This window comes from Caloenas nicobarica, chromosome 16 (genome assembly GCF_036013445.1).
Source record: "Caloenas nicobarica isolate bCalNic1 chromosome 16, bCalNic1.hap1, whole genome shotgun sequence".
In the NCBI taxonomy this organism is placed as follows: domain Eukaryota; kingdom Metazoa; phylum Chordata; class Aves; order Columbiformes; family Columbidae; genus Caloenas; species Caloenas nicobarica.
In genome coordinates, this window is record NC_088260.1 from 11,252,850 (window position 1) to 11,276,354 (window position 23,505).

The 23,505-nt window shown below is 42.1% G+C and overlaps 1 protein-coding gene across 3 annotated transcripts in view; it reads left to right on the forward strand.

Annotated features, from left to right (window-relative positions):
• The window catches only part of TAOK3 (TAO kinase 3), an 85,806-nt gene that overhangs the window by 48,087 nt on the left and 14,214 nt on the right, over positions 1–23,505 (forward strand). For 2 of the 3 annotated variants that reach the window (XM_065646355.1, XM_065646357.1), the window contains 7 exons: positions 185–298; positions 1,348–1,439; positions 3,524–3,617; positions 5,085–5,166; positions 9,925–10,092; positions 12,692–12,898; positions 23,317–23,451. In XM_065646355.1, coding sequence (XP_065502427.1) covers positions 185–298; positions 1,348–1,439; positions 3,524–3,617; positions 5,085–5,166; positions 9,925–10,092; positions 12,692–12,898; positions 23,317–23,451 — 892 coding nt within the window. The remainder of the gene's footprint in view (positions 1–184; positions 299–1,347; positions 1,440–3,523; positions 3,618–5,084; positions 5,167–9,924; positions 10,093–12,691; positions 12,899–23,316; positions 23,452–23,505) is intronic. The other variant, XM_065646358.1, reaches the window with a different exon arrangement.

The following is a 23,505-nucleotide window of genomic DNA, read 5'->3' on the forward strand; positions in this document are numbered from 1 at the left end:
TATTCCCCCAAAAAACACATGTATCTGATTTTCTCTAGCTTTCTGTAATACCAGGCTTCTCAATATTTTCAGGTTTTTATGGATGTTTAATTGAGAAAAAGTTAGTCAATTTCTGTTTATTTGTAAACTTTTGGAAGTTATTCTACTGTAATCAGAAGTGTTATTTTGTTTTTTTCTTTTAAAGGGATATTAAAGCTGGAAATATTCTTCTAACAGAACCAGGTCAAGTGAAACTAGCTGATTTTGGGTCTGCATCTATAATCTCCCCTGCCAATTCTTTCGTGGGAACGCCTTACTGGTGAGTAAAGCCTGCAGTACTTCAGCCTTTTATAAGACTGCTCTCTTCCATTTCCAGCATTTCACAATCTGAAAATAATGTCTGTCATAAAAACTTTATTAACCAAGGAGTTTTCTTAAAATCCCTGTGTCCAGCTCTTCAGGAAATGTTTTTTCTCAGTGTCCATGAACGGAGGTAGGCTTTGCAGCGCTTTGAAATGGCACCAGTTAATGTTTTGACTGTTACAATGCCATTTGCTTAGAAATAACTAGCACTTGCCATAGGTAATGACCCTAACACAACCACATGGAGAAAGGGAATCCTGTTAATCTGGCCATGCAGACTGGAAATCACACAGCTACTTCAATTCTGGTTTGAAGAAACTTGCTTAAGGGTCACTCGAGTTGCTTGGTATTCCTAGCAGAGTGGAGCAGCGTAGCTTTATGCTCCACTTACTCTGTGGCAGATGCCTCAGGTGCTGATGGGAGGTTACCTATCGCCCAACCTCTGATCAAGTCCATTTGGCAGGCAGCCTGCTTCATCTTTGAAGAACAAAAGTTAAGAGGCTGAATTTTAGCAGGCTGGGCCCTCTGCTGCTTTTTCCTCCCACTCATCCCTTTATCCCAGACCACCATATTTTTGCACCGTTCCGGATTTCCCTGTTCCTTTCGTAGCCACACTCACAGGCTGCATATACCTGCTGGAAAATTCTCCCAGTGTGCCAGTGGAAAAGCCACCATCTCTGGCGAGAGTGCAAGCGGTGGCTTTAGGACATCGTGCCTGCAGGTGCAATGCCTGTGAGATTGGTGGGAGTCTCCCACATGCCAGCACGTTGCGCTAAGAGCAAGATGATCAGGTTGGCCTCTTATTTCCTTTCCTTTCCTAAACTGCCCCTCAGAAGAGTTACTAGTGCAGGCAAGCAGTGTTTCATTTCAGCATGGCTTGACTTGGCTCTTTTGGTTCTGGTTCGCCGCGCTGCTGAAGATAATGAAGCCGTCTCATTTTCAGCTTTGTGCTGGGAGTCACAGTTTGTATCTCCTAACCTGCATGTTCTGCACTGTGGTTGGTAGGATGGCACCAGAGGTGATCCTCGCTATGGATGAGGGACAGTATGATGGAAAGGTGGATGTCTGGTCTCTTGGAATCACGTGTATTGAGTTAGGTGAGTAAATACTTGGCAGCTGAGATTAATAATTAACTGTCTGCAATATTTACTAGGAAGTAGTGAAAAAATAGAAGATTTTTATCCCTCATAAGTTGTATTTTGTGGTTTGTTGTTTTGGTTTGGGGGTTTTTTGTTTGTTTGTTTTGTTTTTCTTTAAAAAGCTTGACTTGGAAGGCACTGACAGTTGAGTTAAATCTTTTACTCACTGGCAAATCAAGAGCAAGCCACTAATGTTGCTTTAATGTTAGTCCGGGACGCTCAGTTATTCCCCTGGTAACTATGGAATTATAGTCTTGTATGAGAAGAAACTATACTTTGTAGTCTATTTTTCAAGCTGGGTTTTGAGAAAGTTGTTCCAGCTATTATGTCAAGGGAACTGGTGTGTCAACAGGGACCTACATTTAATTTTCAATTCTTCCCACTTCCCCACTTTCTGAAACAAAAACCTTCAATCTCAGCTGAAAGTTTGTGACACGAATCAACATGGATGGGTCCTTTACATGAGAAGAAAAGGGTTTGCACTGCAAAGGGCAGATGATACACAGCCACACAACCTGAAGCAGATGTAGATGTGGTAGCAGGTACTCAGAGCAGATGTGTGCACTTTAAGTTTGAATATTGACATTGTATGTGCTGAGTAAATAATTTTCATAGATATTCTTGATATGGATTATACTTAACAGCAGTACACAGAGAACTTATTGTGAGGGGAAGTTCACTGAAAATGTTATTTATAAATGTTTAATCAGCAGAAATATATGTGAGATAACAAAAAAGGGGACATACAGAATGGGAATAAATGGTGACCCCATTTTAGAGATGGTAATGGGGTAAATGACTTGTAACTTCCAATGTTGTATTTCATGTGCCAGAGCTAATGCCTGGCTGACGCAGTCTGTATTTTGATACAAAGAATGCAAAAATCAGAAGTTCTAGACTTCTAGAAGTTCTTCTGCATGGCCACTGATTTATTTTTTTTTTCTTTTCATGTGGAGTTTAGATTAGTTATGGCCTCTCAAGGTAAATCACAGTGGTAGCGCAGATATTGTGATACCCGATGTAGGCACTGGGTCTTGATACTGGAATTTCTACGGAGCTTTTCAGTCAAGAACCTCAAAGCCATTTTACATAGTTGATGGGTTTGCTTTTTTTAATATTACCCTTTGGAGAAGTATTAAAGTTGGGGTTTTTTTGTTTGGTTGGTTTTTTTTAAACTTTGAGCTGTACCCTTGCATGATTCTGTATCTGAACATGGAGTCAGTGGGAGGAAATCTTGTGTTGAGCACCACTTGGCTTTCTTTGAATGCTGATGCCTTAATTTCTTGTGGAGCTGAAAGTAAATGGTGTTTAAAGAAAAGAAAATGCGGCGGTTTGCATGCATGCTGCATACCAAGGACAAGTGATTGCTCTGACCTGACATGAACTTGAAAATCCTGGTGTCGTTGCCTGGTTGCCGTGACTGGCCTCGGATGGTGCAAACCAGCCTTTCTCAATCTCTATGTGATATCTGCTGCACTCCTGAGAGCTCAGGGCTGATAGGTAGGTGCCCTCTCTGTGCAAGGACAAGGAAGAATTTTAGTTAAGGGGAGCTAATGACACATCTGGCAAGTGAATTTGGCCAACTGGCCCGCTTGCAGGTGACCGATGACAAAGGAAACAGGCAGCTGCTCTTTTCCCTTAATACAGATGCTACAGCAGCACGTTCAAGATCCGCGGGGATTGATACATAAATTTCCAAGCCCTGACATGCCGTGTGTCTAAGCTCTGTTTTAGTCAGCATCTTCTGATTTTACTACAGCAGGTCAGGTGTGAAATGGTGCAGTTAAGGTAAAATTTACTGGAAACTTCTCCTTATAATTTGCATCCTGTTCTTTTTGGATTTCGTCACCCCCTCTTCAAGTGAATAGCAGCTTTCCTTGAGTGGTTGTCCTGGTGTAACCTAGAATGTTAAAATAATTAGCTTAAATGTGATGACAACAGTAATGAGCTATTGAATTAGCAGTGATACCCTGCTCATACTTCTATATCTTTCTCCTTTTCTTTCCAGACTGCCTTATCACACCTTTCTCTTCTCTTTCTAGCTGAAAGGAAGCCTCCACTTTTCAACATGAATGCAATGAGTGCCTTATATCACATAGCCCAGAATGATTCCCCTACGTTACAGTCAAATGAATGGTAAGAGAGCTATTACCAGATATTTTTTTTTCCCCGAAAATGCTTTGCGACACTGTGCACGGTTAAAGTCTGACAAGAAAAGTGTTTGTTGCAGTGTCGTGATTTGCCTGCGTTCTCCAGTAACGCTCCTGTGTAGGCAGGCTCAATTGTGACCTTCTGTCACTTTGGCTGAGCTGCAATCTAAATGTGTGGAGGTGTTAATTATGGGGCTGTAGATGCTGTAGGAATTAAAATACCCTTGGATGCATTAAGCCAGGCACAGCTCAGCATCAGCAAAGTTTCCAGCTGCAAAAGAACCCTGAGAGAAGAATTGTTAGTGTTGTAGTGAAGCTGAAATGTGGAGAAACAGAGGGGAGAGGTACACAGAAGGTAATTAGATTTTTTTTTTCTTTTTTTTTTTTTTTTTTTTTTTTTTCCCCCTCCAGTGAGTGACTTCAAAAGTCATTAGAGCTCTATGGGCAGTAAATACTCCCCATGCTACAGGCTGGTTCCGGAACCTGAGCTTTGTTGTTAGAATGCTTTGTTATTGTGTGGGAGCAAAGGGGTTACCCCGTTTCCTACTCTTGTAGCCGAGGGTGGAACGGAGCTCTGAGTGATGCTTGGCAGAGTCTGCACATGCCTTGAAACAACCGCTCCTGCAGAGATGGGCAGTTGCCCATTACACTGCCAGGCGTTGCGGCAGCAGAATTATTTCATTGCTAATCAATTTATCAAAACCACTTTAGTTGCCTTATTTCATCATCTCTGTTTTGTCCCTTTTTCAAGCTTCAGAGAACTTGATCTCATATCTGCACACTGATACCTATGTTCTGTGCAGAATTTGCAATGCAGATTAGAGACAACTTGTGAATACAGTGTAGGAATTGGTATTCTTGATTGCAGGTGGTTTGTTTATAATCACCTGTTTGCTCTCTGGCTTTGAGAACACAGCAAGTAAGCAAGGTGCCTTTTATGCTGCTTTTGAGTTCAGTGGCACCTAGAAGATCAGTTTGCTTCTTTCCAGTTGTGATACAGCCTCACAGCCTCAAGTTTTGTTAAACTAAGCGTTGTATCGAGGCACTTTACTGACCCAGCACTACAAATGGTGGGAAGCTTCTAGAAAATAAAACCATTTCATCAGCTACCGTAACGAGTGCATTTCTGGAGTTACCAAAAAATTCATTGTCATCTGTTTTTAAATAGGTGAAGTAAAATTGAAAATAGTGACTGGTACACATAGTTGTTGCTTGTTTTTCAGTTTGTAGTTGGGGATAATTGTGTATCCATGGTTGCTTCAACAGTTTTTACCTGTTGAAAGAACTAATGGGATCAGCTTACTCAGAATTTGGAAAAGTCCAGTTAATTTCTCTGCCCTAGAATTTAAGAACAAATTAATCAAGGTTTTTCTTTTGCTTTGCACTACTAAGTTTGCATATGTTCCAGATCCTAAGCTTCTTTTTCATTTGCAACTCATTATTTTATTTACAGGTCAGACTCCTTTAGGGGATTCGTTGATTACTGCTTACAGAAAATACCTCAGGAAAGGCCATCATCAACAGATCTGTTACGGGTAATTTTTCAAACTTTTTCCAGAAATTTGGGAAAAATCTATTTGTCTGCCAAAGTAGTCATAAAGATGGTGAACAAATATTTGCCCTTTCAAAAAAAAAAATTTGGTTTTTTTCTCTCAACTGAATCCACAGATTTTTGAGGTCTTCTAAAGAGTATTTTAGGCTGTTTAACTTTGTTTCCTGACTTTGCCTGTTATGTCAGGCACAATTGTCTTCTACAACATGATGCTCAAGAGTCAAACTATTGGAGAAAAGTAGAGAGAGGCTGTGCGGTAAAACAGTTATACTGTCGAGTGAGGAGTTACTTGGGGGAGCAGCCCAGCACCCTGTTCCTCGTACACCCCAGAGCTCTGCAGAGGTTACATTTGCACTAGAGAAATTGCAAGACTTGTGGGATAGTAGTGTGAGTAACAGGGTTTTTTTAGCTGAAGGAAGGACTTTTTAGCAGGAGGGGGATAGATTAATCTTGATTTTTTTTTTAAATATTTTTTTTTTCATGACAATGCTGTACATACTTTAACTGAAAATATTATCAAGGACAAACAGGTCCAGAGCTGGGTGGGTTAAATCTGTGCTGCAGAAGTGAATTCCAACCAAGTTTTCTGTGTAATTAGGACTTAGGAGTGCATTTCCTACTGCTTTGAAGAAGGAATTTTTGCCAGCCTCTCTGCTGTACTGTGCTGTCAGTAGGATGCTCCAAGTTATGACCACTATGTGGTCTCTGAAAGAGGAGACAGAAATGAGGGAAGAAACTGGAGGCAAGCTTGTGTGAAAGCAAAGACCTTTTCAGAGCAGATATGTATTTTATGTAAAGTAACTGTTAACTTGCTGCTGCTCCCCCTTTTTTTTTTCTGCTTACCTTCTCCAGTAAGGAAAATGTTTTGTGGTTTTTTTGTTGTTGTGTTTTGTTGGTTTTTTTTTTTTGTTGTGTAACAAGTAATACTTGCTACTAAGCTTATATGCAGCTTCAGTAAGATTTAAGATTTGTAATTTGCTACAGGCTCTCTCTGTGGAAGTGATAGGAAATCTAAAAAGCCAATAGCAAATCTTTTGCAGAGCTGGTAGTACTTTGAGAATTATGCTCCACATGATCAGAGGATTGAGCTTTTAATCAAGATTTACAGATAGTGGCTGATTATTTAAAGGAACATGGGTATTAGAGATGGAAAGGGACTGGGTGACCAATGTTTATCTCCTGGCCAGGGCAGGATCGTTCTGCATTGGGTGCTCTGAACTGTCTCTTTTTTTTTTTTTTTTTTTTTTTTTTTTTTTTTTTTTTTTTTTTTTGGACAGACGCAGATGAAGTTCAGGAAGGTTATCTTGACCTTTTTTCTCTAGTAATGCTAATATGAGCATGATTAATTATTTGTTCATACCTTTTGAATATGTATCTTTTAATGATCTTTCTTCCTGATCTCAGTTCTGCTCTTGGTTTTGCTCTGTTCTTGTAAATCATTCATTTGGGCCTTTCTGATCCACTTTTTGTTGTTTGGTTGTTTTGGGTTTTTTTTTGTTTGTTTAAAGTTACTCTGGATGGATAGGCATGTCTTTATCCTAGATGGGTTTTGGGCAATTCCTCTTGATTCGTTAACATCTTCTAATGCGTTTGCTTCTTTTCTATATTCATGCATCATACCTAGTTGTTAAAAACACCACTAACAGGATTGGCGTAGGTTAACTTCTTCCCCTAGTCAAACCACCAGAAGCAAAAGTTGTTTATACCCCTTTAATAATTTCTATGCTGAACCAAATTAATTAGAACTTTCTTTGGAAATAACTGTATTGGTTTGGAAAGTGCCTTGTATGGGTTCATAATTGCCAAGAGCTTCTAGGAGAGGACCCGTGCTGGGAGTGATGTATCCGGAATTTGCCGAAGTTTTGTCAGTTAATCATAAATCAGTTCCAGTTTAAGTTGTTTGGTTTCAGTTTACCTGAGTAGAGGAACTGCTTATAACTCCAAAGGCTTTGTGTTTGGGAAATTCAGGAGCAGCTTCCCATTAGAAGGTAGGGATGTGTGAAATCCTGTCCAGCCCCTTTTCCATCAGCCTTTTTTTTTTTTTCTTTCTTTTAAGTATTTCCTTTCTTTAAAATTGATTAGTGGCCCTGCTATTCCTCTGGTTGCCGTACATAGCTGCTGGTGAGAATTGCATGGCATGCTGCTGTTCCACGCCAGGTAAACAGGACTCAGTTTTTACTTAAATATTTGAGCAGAGGAATTGCTAGCTCCATTGAGTGTTTTGCTTAATTTCCACAGTAGGTTAGATTGCTGCTCTGTGTCTACCTGACAGCCTTTTCATGCTGATTTCTGTTCTAAGGCTACCATTCAGCCTTTGTTTTATGGCTTCTCTTGTTGCTCTTTCAGCTCAGTAAAATGCATTTTCATGGATGTTTCTGAGCCTCTTGGTTCTTGAAGAGAGAAATCGAAACCCTGCGCTCTTTACTGAGCAGCTAGCTTTACACTCGCTTCTGTCCTTGCTTTAAGCCTGGACCATATAGAATATTTAACTCTTGAGCCTTCACTCTCCAGGTAAAGGCTGATGAACGAGCTCGTTTGTGCTCTCTCTTCGGTGCCTGGTGTATTTTCCTCCTCTGACACATTCGTGCTGTGGCACAAAACCAGCGTACTGTTCTCTGGTTCTGTGTGCAGCACCCTGACAATCCTTCGCCCAGCTAATAGGTTTATGTTGTGGGTTTCGGAATGATTCATTCATGCGGATTGGCAGCCTCTCTGCTCTCTAGGAACAGTGTAAGTTCATTGAAGGATGTGATTTCATGAGTACCTTAGGTTGGAGTCTGTGCAAACAATTGGAGCTGAGATCTTATTCTGAAATCATGTATATTCAGTCTTTTTATTTGGTTTCAGACATTCAGAACAGTAATCTAGGTGTTCCCTCTTGCAGTAGCTCTCCCTAAAGCTTGCTAGGTTATAAGATTGAAGATCTTGTCTCTTGAGGGTTTTTCACTCGTGTATGGCAAACAGGGGGAGAGCAAATTTTTCTTTATGGTCACACTTTCTTAGAGAACTGAATTTTAAATGAGGTATTTGAGAGTGAATTCAGTTTCCATTCACAATCCCAGATGACAATACTCAAATGACTGTGGTGATATTTAAATGAAGTTGAAATAAAAAATAAATACGCCTCCAAACTACCTCATTAATATTTTTAACTTCTAAAATTAAAAGCAATTATAAAATTTGTTTTAAACACTTTTTATGTATTTTTAATAGCTTTCATGACATTGCCAGGAGACCTGAGTTCTGTTAGTCACTCTTCCAGCCAACTTGGTACATGCCTTTAGACTCACCTCTTCCTCCCTTTGAGTCTGTTTTGGTTTCATTGTTTGCTTGTTTGTTTTTCTTGCAATTTGGAGAAAGTAGACAAATTAAGTCCTTTCATCCACCATTTCTTAGAGTTGCACAGTACCTAGCACAGGTGCGCCCACATCTTTTATGTGCAATTTAGGCAATTAGGTAGTGCAAGTGAGCAGTCAGAATTGAATTATTGCTATGGAAGAGCCTTTTGGTTTTCACTTTTGTGCATCTGCCCTCCGGTTTCCATGTGGTTGCATTCTGATATTTGAGTGATGCTTGAATATGAAGCACATAGTCTTTCAAATGAAATGAGTATTTGCATGGCTAAAGAATATGCATAAACAAGTAGACACTGGATATACAGGACAAATTTAAGTTCAGGGTTGTTGTTCCAAGTGCATTGCTTCTTTCTAAAAATCACCTACAGTGAGATAAAAATGGTTACTTTCTTCTAATGGTAGATAAGCTACAGATTGTGGCTGTTCACAGAGAAATAAATGGTGGCTATCTGCACTGAGGAGCAGAAATGATTCATTTTGCTTCTGTGTGAAATGACGTTTAGAACTTTTAGCTATAATTCAAAAATAAACACCATCACTACTAGCAAAAAATTGATAGTGACATAAATGACCAGCCGTCCCCATTAGCAAAACTCAAATGCACAGCAGTCTGAATTCAGTTAAAGCCAAGAAACAAGCCTGAGGCATGATACTGTCCATGTTTATTTACAAATCATTAAAAGATCAGCTCATCCTTTCAAGTCTTTGTACTCAAGACTCCTGTTGTAAGGAGAACTGGATTTCGTGTATTGGTTACTCCAGCTACAGTTGGATGAATTAATTCTTGAACTTGAGGAATGGCAACGCATCTGGGGTAGAGATGTTGCCGGTTGTGTGGCTCAGGAGAATCTATCTGTTAAGTCAGAGAAGACCTTTTAATCATATACTTAAATTCCATTGAAGAATTTATTGTGAAGCCTGCACTTAAAACCTGTGCTACTGTTACCTCCTTAGCAGGAGTTGGTAAGAACATTATTTTACTTCAGCTACAAATGTTTTGAGCATAAAAGAAAACCTTGCGGTCTTCTTACTGGTTTTATGTACAAATCTGAATAGTTAGGTGCAGGATAAATCTTTGCAGGGGGTCTTGCATAATCAGGATGGATTCTTCTTGGTCCTTTATGCATTTTGTTCATTCTAAAGGCCTTTACAGGGTTTGAAGCGGTACCATCTTGTACCTCATGTGCTTCAAGTGAATGAGCTCAGGAAGGGACAAATCAGCTGTGGTGCCTGGAGAGCTCAAAAAATCCAACCCTGGTCCAAACTGTTTCATTTCAGACAGAAAAATGAATCGTCTCTCATTGCAGGTGTCTCTTAAAAGTCCCTGTGTCCCTCTTTTTACGTCAAACATCATGTCTGAAACTGTGTTTTTTCCTTTAATTTAGCATGATTTTGTTCGCCGAGACAGACCACCAAGGGTACTAATAGACCTCATACAAAGGACAAAAGATGCAGTACGTGAATTGGATAACCTGCAGTACCGGAAAATGAAGAAAATCCTTTTCCAAGAGACACGGAATGGCCCGCTGACCGAGTCTCAAGAAGAGGAGGAGGTACTTTTATTCTATAACCTCATTTACACTGTTATAATTTTACGGCAAGTGAGATGTTCCTGTCCTTAAGGGGACGTAACAAGCACAGCATAGGTGAGGATGCACAGTCCATGTTGTTGGAATATCGTCTGGATCAGCAGAGAGACGGGATAGATTAATTAGTGATAGTAGCCCTTACTTAATGTTAGATGTGTGTCTATTGGCAGCTTTAAAACTTTGGATTTTCTTCGGTTTAAATCTTGTAATAAACAACCCACTTAATCAGTGTATGATAATTGACACCGTGACTTAGAGAAGGAAACCAGTAATTTTTCAATTGATGAGCTTAGATGGAATTTAATGTCATTTGGTGCAGGTGCATTTGACAAATCCACGGCTGCTTCTCAATGAAAATAATTGACAGGCAAATTTACGTCTGTATTCTTTTTTGCTGCAGTATAGCCAGATAATACACAGTGAGATGCCCAAGCTCAGCATAAATTCAGGGACTTGTTTTTGAAGTTTCTGTACGTCCAATGTTCCTGTAAAGCTAAACTAGAGCTCTGGTTTAAGAAGTGGGCGAGCCTGGGTGTCAGGTGGGAGAGCATGCAGGAGGGGACTGGCACTTAGTGTTGTCCTTCCTGGTGAAGGAGACACACAAAAGGAGCAAGAACAGCAACCACTGTGATTAAAGCTACAAAGTGGTTCTGTTCTAACCTTCTGGCCAACTTCTAAATCTCAAGCTTACTTGGGGAGTGGGGGGATTGTCAGACTTTTGCACTGAAACCTTCAAGCCTTCTCTACCTGTGTGTGAGAAGCTTTCGGAAGAGCGACAGCGTAGGGAAGTGCAAGGGAGAGGGTTTCCTGCTTGGCTGTTCAGCAGATCCAAGGTCAAGAGCTGAGTGGGATACATGTGGTAGCAGTTGACTCCAAGATGTATCTTCTGTTCCTCCTGTCTCCACTTCTCAAAAGAGGGAGGAAAAAAAGGTGTTACATCTCCAGGAATTAACACTCTAATGTAGCTCACACTCTGCATGTGCACAGCATGCTCCGCACTGTTGTACCACACAGCTCGTTTACCACAGACGGAGGTTGTGTTGCTCGTGTGTATCACTAACTTGGCAGTAAAAGGAAAATACAGCACGTGCTTCAGTTACTACTTAGCTGGTTAACAGAAGCTACTCAACTGTAAGTGCTCCAAGACGGTTCCTTTTTCTACCTTAGACTTTTTAAGGTGGAAAAGGAGCATTACAAATCTTTAACACTCAAAATATTACTAATACTTTCCTCAGAGCTCTTGCAAGAAAGATAAGGTCACTCGGAAAGTATTCAAGTCAGGAAGTCAACATTGAGGTTGCATATGCAATCTCATCTGTCCTTTGTGTAAATACATTCATTAATTAATAGCCATATCCTCATCTCAGATGCCTCATTATGTTATTTCTTCTGTAATTTTATATAAGCATCTTGGAAATATTTTCATTCTCATGTGCATATGTTCTCTATAGAATAGTAGTAGTTTGGATTTTGAGTGTGCTCACACAGGCTCTGAATGATCTGCTGATTCCTTAAAAAATAATCACAGAATCAAATACAAATCTATCAAGTTTCTTTCTGTCGGCTTCCAACAAAGTGGGTACCCTGTTAATTGATTTGTAATGTAATTCTCCCCAAGCTCCCTTTGGAGGGCAGCACAAACTGAGTGCAGTAGCCAGCCTTTCCTTTTGGTGAATCAAGGTTATTCTGGACCAGGAGCTGAGGAATGTTTAGAGTTCTCGGTCCTCACTGTGAGCTCCTTGGAAGCTTCTTCAGCACCACTAGTTAATTCCAAAGGACTCCATAAATTCTCTAAATCAGCCTAGATTAAGTGCATACTCTGGGATTACTGTGCTTATGTGAGTATGCAACAGGAAAAAAGGCTGCTAACTTGTAATATTTGTCTGTAGAATCAAAAATATGTCCTAGACGAGGAATATTTATATTTGTCTAAGTAGATTACAACAGCTTTAATCACTGTAGTAATGCAGGCTCTCCTGAGTCAGCTGCTTAAAGGTGAATGAAGCATTTATCTCAGCTGAAAACACAAGGTTAAAGGGGTTTTTAGCTTGACAAAATGTAATTGCTGACCGCTTGGGACATGGAGGTTAAAACCTCTACACCTGTCAAGCACTATGTGATATTTATCAAATAATAAACAAAGAGGTTCACTGTCTTACATCTCGTCTGATTCACAAAATGTGGTATAGCATATTGTGACTTGGAACATCGTTTTAATACAAACTCAGATCACTCCTTTTAATTACAAGACTCCACTCACCAGCCATCCAGTATTCCTGGATGTCTCCTATTCAAGCCAAGAGCCATGCCCAGGCTTACTGCTGTGTGGAAAAACAAATGGCTTAAAGCCTGATGTAGTAAGACTGCAGGGGAAAAGGTAAAAGCTGCCTGCCCCAGATGGAGTATTTAATAACTCAAGCAGCCTTGAGAAACGTAGCTCCCAAATAATGAGCAGAAAACCTTTCGCTCTGCAGAGTCGCCTTTAAGGCAAACTTTGGGCACTGCAGACACGCGCTGGGCAGGTGATCTGCAGTATTTGTAACTGATGCCCCTTGTTTTATAGGACAGTGAGCATGGATCAAACCTGAGTAGGAAGATGGACAGTCTGGGCAGCAACCATTCCATCCCCAGCATGTCTGTGAGCACAGGCAGTCAGAGCAGCAGCGTGAGCAGCATGCAGGAGGTCCTGGATGAGAGCAGCCCTGAACTGGTCATGATGCATAGTGACGAGAGCACCATTAATTCCACTTCCTCCGTTGTTCATAAGAAGGTATGTTCTCCGGTGCTCTCCATAGCTCCCCGCAGTCCCTGCTGTCACTCGCGCCGGCTCACCCAGCGGTCAGTGTGCTGTGGGCTTGTGCTGAGCCATCTGCTGAGAGCAGGAGCTGGTGCCGGGATTGCCAGAATCGAGTTCTGTGTTGTTGAGTTTTTTTCTTTAAAAGCTAAGCTGCATTTAGTTAACCTCTGAAAATAAAAAGAGGCCGCTAATGAAAGGTAGCGATGTCAGTGTCCAGGCAGGGTTCACGCCGGCTTTTACTGCACGCTTCCTCACCCAGCCCCGCATGCGCACTTCTTCATCTCTGCTTGGAGCATCAGTCCTTGTTCCCTTGTGAATGACCGTCCTGTGGTATGTGGGATGGTGACAAGTGGTCGTAGCAGCTGAGCTAACTGTTTCCCAGTCACAGTGTGTCATTAAAATCTGCTTGCACTTGGATTTCCCCTCATGAGAAGTGGAAGTGTGCACAACTCTGGACCCTGCCCACGAGGTATGTTTTGAGTCAAGTTCCACTCAATGCTTTTCTGCTCTTGTGCTGCATGTTGTGATCTGTTGCCTTTTATTTTATTAGCGCTAGATACCAAGCTAAAGTTGTCTAGCTGTAGGTCAGCACCTAATCTAAGACTGTTTGACTGAAATAGTTTTGGCTTGGCCTTAGCAGTGTCATTTGCTGGTAGGCAGTAAAATGTAGGTTGGTAGTGTGATTGCATTTGCAAAGAGCTTCAAAGTGTATGTATGCTTTTTGCCAAAGGAGCTAAAACATTACAGCGGCATGAAAAGTATGAATTCCTTATTCGTAGGGTTACAGCAAAGCCTGGTTCTAACTAACTAAATATTTGTAAGCAATTTTCCCCCCTGAAATACAGTGTTGAATATTGAAGCGCTTGTAGAAGGGAGCTCTCAAGAAATTTTGTCTCAACAAAGGATTGCTTTGCATATTTAAAGATTCTGGCAGATAAGTTGCATAGATTTCAGGGGTTTACATCCTTCTCAAATACATTTGCAGTAGCACCTTTGGAGAGAGACTCTTTTCAAAAAACAGCGTTAGGTACAAAATGCCAGCCCGAGGAACCATCCTGAATGAAGAGCAGTGCAACTGATTGTATGTTCTGGTTATAGTTGGAGCTTTTTCTCATTTTATGTAGGCTTCAGAAATGTGTATTAATTTTGATTTTACCTTGTTAAGTAGTCATTTATGGACGCATTAAAATAGAAGTTTGAGGAATTGGTTTACCCAAGTCATACATTTTAATATTCCTGACTGGTCAGTGTCATTACAGTTGATGAAAACAAAGCATGAGCCACTGCCATCAGACAGAGATTGCATTTGGGGAAGAAGTAGAGTTCCTGCTTGGTTTAAGAATAATATTTCATTTTACAGTGATCATATGACACTTCTAAAGTACAAATACAGGAAGATTCTGAGGCTGTGAGTTCAGTCCTCTTAGACATCTGTGTAGCTGTTGTTTTGAGATTCGGTTGAGTAGAATGGATAGCATGGAAGCTTTTGTTATCTGGTCTGGAAAAAAGGAATGTCTTGCATACTTATAACTGAAGTATTGTGAAGGAAATCACCCATAGATCACTTAGGACAGATGTTCTGGTGTAATTTTGGAAGCACAAAACCCAGGTCTGCACTAATGGTATTTACAAAATAGTTAACAATTGGCTGTGGTTACTGATTCTTGTAGTGGAGTAGGTACCTTCTCAATTTGCAAATGTTACCTTCCACTGAATGTATGTGTAAGGTAAACTTAGACTACGTGTAGCAGAAGATATTCCAGTCTGCAAATATATTGTTTTAATTTAGTGTGGTTTTTTTTTTTTTTCATTCCCTGCTACTTTGAGGAAGGTAATTTTAAATGGAAAACTGCTCCATGTGTGTATTTTATATGTATTAATACATATGAAAAGATTAAAATTGAAGCAGGACATTTCAAAGGGTTTATATACATCCGTTCCACTCTGTTTTCAAGGTAAATTTCCTTAGTCTGAAGAAACTTCAGTTTGTCTTTGTGTTTGCTTTAGCTGTATTTCTGTAAACTGTGAAGCTGATCCATGCAACTTGGTTTTGTTCTACGAGGTAAGAAGCAGAGTGTGCCCAATTGGGTAACACTCTGGAGCCTAATCACAAACAAAATGGAAAGAACCTGGGGTTCAAGTTTAAATTAAGCTTTTGTTTTGCATTTAATCAGCCTTTGAAGGCGAAAAAGAAAATACTGATGAACATAATTAGCCAGCTGTCTCCATTATGTGGGCATAGGGTTACATATGAAATTGTTTTCACACAGGTCAAATCAAAGTGGTATGTACAATTATGGTATTCCACAAATGTGTTAATTAACAACCTCCAGATGTACCAGACTGCGTAAAGTGACCCGGATGGCAAAATTACCTACACTGTTGGTATTTTCTAAAGCTCAAAACCCTTAAGTGTCAGAGGCCTTTTGATTTCTTTGGACCACAACCCCAGAATGTCACGTGCAATTGTAAAATGCAGGATGAAAAAGTCTGTGGTCATATGTGAAATGCAGTTCCCAGCCTTCCGTGCTCCGCACTGCTGCTTGGGGTGACGAGCCCGTCTGGAGCGGCAGCTACTTGGTGTAAATTAGGAGCAGACCTCAGGTTCTGGCTACATCACCTGTGTAGTGCTGGGCTGGGAGGAGCTTGGAGCATCCCCATCAGCACTCCTGGCATCTAAACTGTGACCAAGAACAGGCTGATGTAGTAAAAGCACTTGTAAACAATTTTTTTTTTTTGTAACAGCCATTAGTTGGCTGGAACTTCCAAAAATATTTTGTGGTCACAAGGTAATTGAAGTGATCTGCTTCTGATCGTGTTCGCTAGCTATGTTCATGATAGCAGAGATGCTTGGGTTTTGCCTGATGGAGAAGAGCACGTGTGATAAATCCTCCTTGAAAAGCAGGCACAGCCTTACCCCTTCCACAATACAAAAGCTTTGGGGCAGCAGTAGAGCTCCATGTTTCTAAAGCTCTGCTTAGAACAAAGGTGATTCCCACCTATTCGCAGAGTAGAACTTGTAGATTGGAAGAAAAATCACTGGGCAGGAAGAAAATAATAATAAAAAGTCATAATTGAATGTGTGGCTTTTTCATATATCTTAGTTTATAGCTGTGTCCTAAACTCCCAGGAGGAAAAAAAATGGCGATAATGTCTGCTGCTCCAGCAGGAAGCTGCATCTTCCCTTCCTGGGCTCTCGGTCCATCGCTGGGCTCCAAGACTGTTTCCTCAGGGTTATGCCTGAACCGCCAGCAAATGCTTTACAGGAAATTCAGATGTCCAGCCTGGTTGAGCTGTCCTGCTAGGAGCTTTTCCCTTCCCCTTTGCAGGTTGCGGATTGGTGACCTCCTCCACGTAAGTCACGATATGATCAGTGAGTTCTGCTTTTCTAATGTGTCTCTTTGAAGACAGTTAACATCACTGTGCTTCTCCATCCGAGGATCATCTTACCTATGGATACACGTTCTCGTGTCCATCTCCTGTTGGGACATAGTTCAGTTGTTCAGCTGCACAGGTTGAGAGTTGATGAGTAAATGACAGCTCTAATGCAAACCCAATTGTACCTGAGAGCACCAAAAAAAAAGACAAAATGGGGCAGGGAGTTAAACTCCAAATACACTATGCCTCAAAGACAAGTAACCCAGATTTTAAAAGCAGATAGGCATCAGTTAATTCATTTTAAAATGAGGATGAAGATTTTGGCTCTCTAAGAACGCAGGCAACAGTTGATGCATCGTAGGTAATTTGTGATCCGCTTTGTTTAGCTGCTGGTATATGTCAGCGTGTGTACACGTGGCTTCCCAGAAATGTTATTTTGTTGTCCTAAATGAATATGCCAAGTGGTAGGATTTAGAATGCTCCCACATGGTATTGTTTTATTTCTGTCAAACTTTATAATAGTAAAAAAGGTTGTTCTCTTTTAATCTAAACAAAAAGCCAGTACAGTATTGTGTTGTTCAACTGCAATACAGGGTCGTTGCTGTTATTTACTTCAACCTTAAAATCATCAGTACTTACGAAGATCAAACTTGGGCAATGAAAATGTCAGGGAAATCTTCTGATTAAAATCTAGTTTATAACAAAAGGAAGCAAAGACGATGTTCGTAGTTGATCACCACAAATTCTTGCTCAATGACTGTAACAAAAACATACTTCTGTAATAACTGCTGCAAATCGAGCGACTTTCCAAATCCATTAAATTAACCTGTAGATGTTGCCATGGTTAATATGCAGAATTCATGGATGGAGCTGAGGCAAAGCTGAGGGTGTTTTCCTACATATCAAGATTCATGATTCATACTTGCAAAAGGTGTTGTTTTTATGAGATGTAAAGGATATTTAGGTAGTGACTTGCTGAGTGTTGGCTCGCACGTGCCAGCAGTGGTGACCGCCTCTGGAATCATGTCAAGCAGGCTGGTGACGTGAAGCCTTTTCTTGAAAGACTCTTGATACTTAAACCTCTCTGTAGATATCGAGGCATTTAGTGCAGTGTATTAAAATGAATTATGGCACACTGTTTTCCTTGCTCTTTAAATTCTTAGAAGGAAGGGATTTGCTGCAATTCCATTCAGGTCCTTCCTATGGCTCAGAAATTGCCTTTCCTGTTCATCTGGGAGACAGGCTGTCCTTTCCAGGTAGTGAATCCTCTTGTGCAAACGGTGTTTGTGAAGGTTTGTATTTGGTGTGCGTTACCAAAAATGCAGCGTGCAAGCGAGTGTTCCTTTTGAGGCGGAAGTTTGGATGTTTCAGCTTTAGGCTGGTCCAGGGTGATCAGAGTTTGCAGCTGGGGTATAAGTTTCTCAATGAGCTGCTGAAGAGGCTGGGACTCCTTTCTCTGTATTTTGTTAACTCTTGTGTCTGATGCTTTGTCAGTGCAAGGGTCGGTTCGGCCATATGACAATGTCATATACTGAAAAAAATGTAAATATCAAATGCAATTTATAGATCTGTCTGCCCAGTTTTGCTGTGATTAAAAGCTGAGGCAAAACTCTTATTGATTTTTCTGTAGGGAAAAAATCCACTCCTGTCTACCTACTGAGTAGTTTTCTGTTTGCTTCTGTACTTTGGTTGTTCCAAATGTCTTCTGAGCAGGTATTTTACTCACCTGGGAAGTTTCGTTGTAGCCATGTGTTTCTGTGAGGTTTTTTTCCCCTAGTGCTTTTTGAAACAAGCTACATCCTTCTCTAAAACCAAAAAAATATCTGGTCAGTGTCATTATTAAGTGTTAATCAGGAAGGTATCTAGTCAGAATATCTTGAACATAAAATGAAAGTACTGTTAGTAACATGCCCTTTGGGTTTTTTCATTGTTTTTGAGACACTTGCTCTTTAGCATCATTTAAGTAACTGGAAGCTCTGGTGAGATAATACTATAGAAATGTTGGAAAGTTTTTGTCCTGGCAAATACGATCAGCGAATTCAAAGCCAGCACCAAGCCAAATACCCCCATTTATTGTGATCGGCCTCAAAACTGTTCATGTAGCAGATAACATGGTCAGAAGTACAAATTATTTCTTGAGTAGGAAGCCGAAGATTCTAGATTATTGACCCTAAAAAGGTGGGTTTTAATGGTTTGATGTGACTTGTGATCTGAGCATGCCCGAAGTTATATCCATAAGGCAAATACTACAATAAACACAGAAAACAGATGGAAAGTGAAATATGCAGGGAAGTTACATTACTTGAAAAAACAAACCAATGTTCAAACTGCACATTTATGGCTGAGAGATACCCTGACCCAAACTTGATGAGTTTCTGGGGCGCTTTCGATCGGATTTTACTTACTGAGTAACTTGAGCTGAGGTGCCGGTTTTGCATCTTTGTTTCCAACAAATCTGGAGCTGAAAGTTTGAAACAAAATTTCCCGATTTGTGCCAACATCTGAAAGGAGATGTGATTGCAGAGTCTCTTAGCAAGCTTTTGGGAGAAGAAAATAAAATAAAAAGAGCAGAAATGTATTTTCTGGGTTTGTAGGTAGATGTTTGGTAGCAGCCATCAGTCACACTGTTGAGTAAGGTTGGCGGAGATATGGAGACTCTTATTTGTCTTACAGGTCTCTGTTTACTAGCAGTCTCTGTGGTAGTGTAATGCGCTAGATTGGGTAACTCTCTATGTCAAGTGATTTTATTTCTGGTAGTGTGACAGCTTTTCTGAGAAATGTTTTTTGCCTGTTAAGGTTGCAGGGGCTTATTTGGGAGTTAAAGGCAGTTGCCTGCCCAGTGCAGAAGCCTCAGATCCCAGATTAAGGGGAGCCAAGGACAACCACCGAGTTTTCTGTCCACTTGAAACTGGTCCTTTTGCATGCTCAGTTGCAAAGGAATTTTCCCATTTCCTCGATTTGAAATGGAGAATGCAGGTAATTCACATTCCTGAAGGGCAATTAGGTTCTGCTGTGAGCTTCTTATGTGCCCTGAAGTAACCAGAAGTCCCGTAAAACAAGACCAGAATGACATTCTGCCCTCTATGAATCCACCTCTTAGGTAACAGAAAGTAACCCACAGGTTAATTTTTCCATATAAGAAGTAATTATAACTACAACTTGTCGTATTAAGTGGTGTTTTGGAGCATCCTGAAAAAAATCAGAATGCCCATTTTAAGTCTCTTTTTTTTTTTTTTTTTTCTCCAGTGATTTGTTGCTTCTCTGGTTTTAGTATTTCCCATTCTTCCTGGCATAGTAATGTAATGGAGAGAGAGAAGGTGGTGCAGGGATTGGGGTGTTGCCAGCAGACCTTCAGAACCTCGTACATTCACATGTGCTGCTGCAGCCTTTGTGTATGACCATGGGTAATATTTGGCCTGTTTCCACCTTAATTTCATAGCTGCAGTAGAGGAATAGCAGCTCCTGTGTACTTCCAGTTCTCTTCAGTCCTCCGTGGTTCAAGTGGGTAAGTTTTGTGTAGGTCTTTACCACAGGACACTTTTATTCAGCTTTATTTTGTATACATGGTTCTCCAGTTTCAACCTGTAACAAGTTGTTTAACCAAGAGTTTTTTGGTATGACTCTTCTAGAGCCTGACACATACCTTTCGCGGGAAAGCACGCAAGTCTGAGAGCCCTGCCTGTTACACAAACACGCACAAGTTGAAAACTGGGTATCAGCCCAATGGCCAGTAATTGGCCTTTTGCAATGCTTGCCTTCCCCTGTTAACACACCGCAACAAAAAGTCCCGTATAAGGATGACCAGTGAAAAATGAAACCGCAACTTCTGCTTACGCTCTGTAGTCCTACTGCTTCTATAGAGGACTGTCCTTGTTAACTGATTTAGCTTGTTCTGTCTCCCACGGGTGGGTATGGAGGAGCCGGCGCAGGTTTGTTTCTGTGATGGTCTTGGCCGTTGTGCTCTCTCTGTGCAAAGGCAAGTGAAAGGTGAGCATGGAGTGGAAACACTCAAAATGGAGGATATGAGAAAATTATCAGGTGTAAAGCACTTCGAATCAATGTATCGTTCAGCTTTTTATATCAAATTTTCTGTACCGGTTTGGCTTTTGCTTGAAATTGTTTACAGAATCATATTGAAAGCAGCCGAATGCGCGTGGGTCCGAACTAGAAGCAGCTAGAAATTGAGGACAGCAGAGAGGGACACAAGTCACAGAATCACAGAATCACAGAATGTTAGGGATTGGAAGGGACCTCAAAAGATCATCTAGTCCAATCCCCCTGCCAGAGCAGGAAAACTTAGGTGAGGTTACACAGGAAGGCGTCCAGGCGGGTTTTGAATGTCTCCAGAGAAGGAGAATCCACAACCCCCCTGGGCAGCCTGTTCCAGTGTTCTGTCACCCTCACTGAGAAGAAGTTTCTTCTCACATTTAAGTGGAACCTCTTGTGTTCCAGCTTGAACCCATTACCCCTTGTCTTACTGTTGGTTGTCACCGAGAAGAGCCTAGCTCCATCCTCGTGACACCCACCCTTTATATATTTATAAACATTAATGAGGTCACCCCTCAGTCTCCTCTTCTCCAAGCTAAAGAGACCCAGCTCCCTCAGCCTTTCCTCATAAGGGAGATGCTCCACTCCCTTAATCATCTTTGTGGCCCTGCGCTGGACTCTCTCCAGAAGTTCCCTGTCCTTCTTGAACTGAGGGGCCCAGAACTGGACACAATATTCCAGATGAGGTCTCACCAGGGCAGAGTAGAGGGGAAGGAGAACCTCCCTGGACCTACTAACCACCCCCCTTCTAATACACCCCAGGATGCCATTGGCCTTCTTGGCCACAAGGGCACAGTGCTGGCTCATGGTCATCCTGCTGTCCACCAGGACCCCCAGGTCTCTTTCCCCTACACTGCTCTCTAATAGGTCATTCCCCAACCTGTACTGGAACCTGGGGTTGTTCCTGCCCAGATGCAAGACTCTACATTTCCCCTTGTTATATTTCATTAAATTTTTCCCCGCCCAACTCTCTAGCCTGTCCAGATCTCGCTGGATGGCAGCACAGCCTTCTGGCATGTCAGCCACTCCTCCCAGCTTGGTGTCATCAGCAAACTTGCTGATGGTACACTCAATTCCCTCATCCAAGTCATTGATGAATATATTGAACAGTATTGGTCCCAGAACTGACCCTTGAGGCACTCCACTAGATACAGGCCTCCAACCAGACTCCGCCCCATTGATCACGACTCTCTGGCTTCTCTCCTTCAGCCAGTTTGCAGTCCACCTCACTACCCGATCATCCAGTCCACACTTCCTCAGTTTTGCCGTGAGGATGCTGTGGGAGACGGTGTCAAATGCTTTGCTGAAGTCAAGGTAGACCACATCCACTGCTCTGCCATCGTCAATCCACCTTGTTACGTCTTCATAAAAGGCTATGAGGTTGGTCAAACACGACTTCCCCTTGGTGAAGCCATGCTGACTGTCCCTGATGACCCTCTTATCCTTGATATGTCTTAAGATGGCACCAAGGATAAGGTGTTCCATCACTTTCCCAGGGATGGAGGTGAGGCTGACCGGTCTATAGTTGCCTGGGTCCTCCTTCTTGCCCTTTTTGAAGACCGGAGTGACATTTGCTTTCCTCCAGTCCTCAGGCACCTCTCCCGTTTCCCAAGACTTGGCAAAGATGATGGAGAGCGGTCCAGCAAGTGTCTGCAGAGCGGGAAAGGAGCGTCAGCGCGAGAGCAGCATCACGGTGGAGATGCTGGTTTCTCACCGTGGGGCTTTCAGACCCCACCGGTGTCTGCTCTGCCACGGCAGGGTGCTAAAGCTGCTGCTCTCCTGCAAACACCCGCTGCACTCTGCAAGGGTTGGCATATTTTATTTACCTTTTGGCCTAGGTGCTTGCAGCCTTTATTGTGCACCCCGACAGTTGGAGACTTGATTTAATTCAAGAAGAATCTCAGTTTTCCTTTTGAGTTTTTTAGAAGCTGGAGATTGAAGATGAGAGTCGTGGACCTGTGGTGGATGTCAGCGTGGCAGATGTGCCAGTGCCACCTGCTGTCCCGTGGAGCTGAGCTGGGCTGGGTGGCAGTGGGACGCGCCTGGTGTCCCAAGGCCACTCTGTCCCAAGGGCTTTGCTGACTTTTGAGAGTCACCATTTCAATTAACGAGATTGTGGTGATGTTTTTCGCCAGCCTTTCTGATTAGGGTCTCTCCTCTATACGCTTAACGAGAGCTTTGTTCTGTTGCAAAACTTGCGGGCACCGTTTCGCAGACGCGAAGCCTTGCCAAGCGAGCAAGAGGGAGGTTGCACTGGGAACCATTCGTACTAAAACCTGTGAGCTGTTGCTTTAAAAGGAAAAAAAAAAAAAAAAAAATCCTTTGTGGGCTGTGGAGAGAAAGTGCTAGAACTGTGCAGGATCATGACTGGAAAGCAGGATCCCTGAGCAGTCACAGCTGTCCTGGTCCTCTCCAGCCTGCCCTGCTTTTAGCCAGGATGCTCGTCCCCCGCAGCAGATAGCAAACGAGAGACAAAGAAACCCTATCGAGGACGAAGCAAAGGGAACGAGGCAAAATGTTGCTCCTGTGTTAAAAGGGAACAGCATCTTCTCTGCTGCACATGGAAATCACGTTTTTAATGGGATTGCTGGCTTGCAGCGCTTGAACCCGACCTTTCCGAGGAGCCCCATCGCTCAGCTTCGCTTTATGCTTTTGACTCTTTGTTTTCTTTTTTTGCACATATATATAATACTGGAGCTTTAAAAAAAAAAAAAAATTAAAAAATAAAAGAACCCCAAGCCCAGCCAGGATTGAGCAGGCATCCCGCTAGCGATCAGCTGACGCGCCGAACCCCAGCCTGCAATGTGTTGCTTATTCATTTAGTACGGTGGGAGCTGCCGGGGCTGGCAGAGCTGCACTATGCCTCTCCTACAGCCGCGCCTGTGCAGCCAGCGGGGTGAGAGACAGGCAGCCGCCGCGGGGAGAGCGCAGCCGGACTTTCTCCTTCTTTTTATCCGTTTCTGCAGGATCATGTATTTATAAGGGATGAGGTGGGCCACAGGGATCGCAGGCCTGAGGTGCGGCCTACCCAGTCTGTGCAGAATCAGGCCCTCCACTACCGGAACCGAGAGCGCTTTGCCACAATCAAATCAGCATCTTTGGTAAGCGGCCACCCCACCCCACCTCCCCTCTCCCCCTCTCCCCCTCTCCCTTGG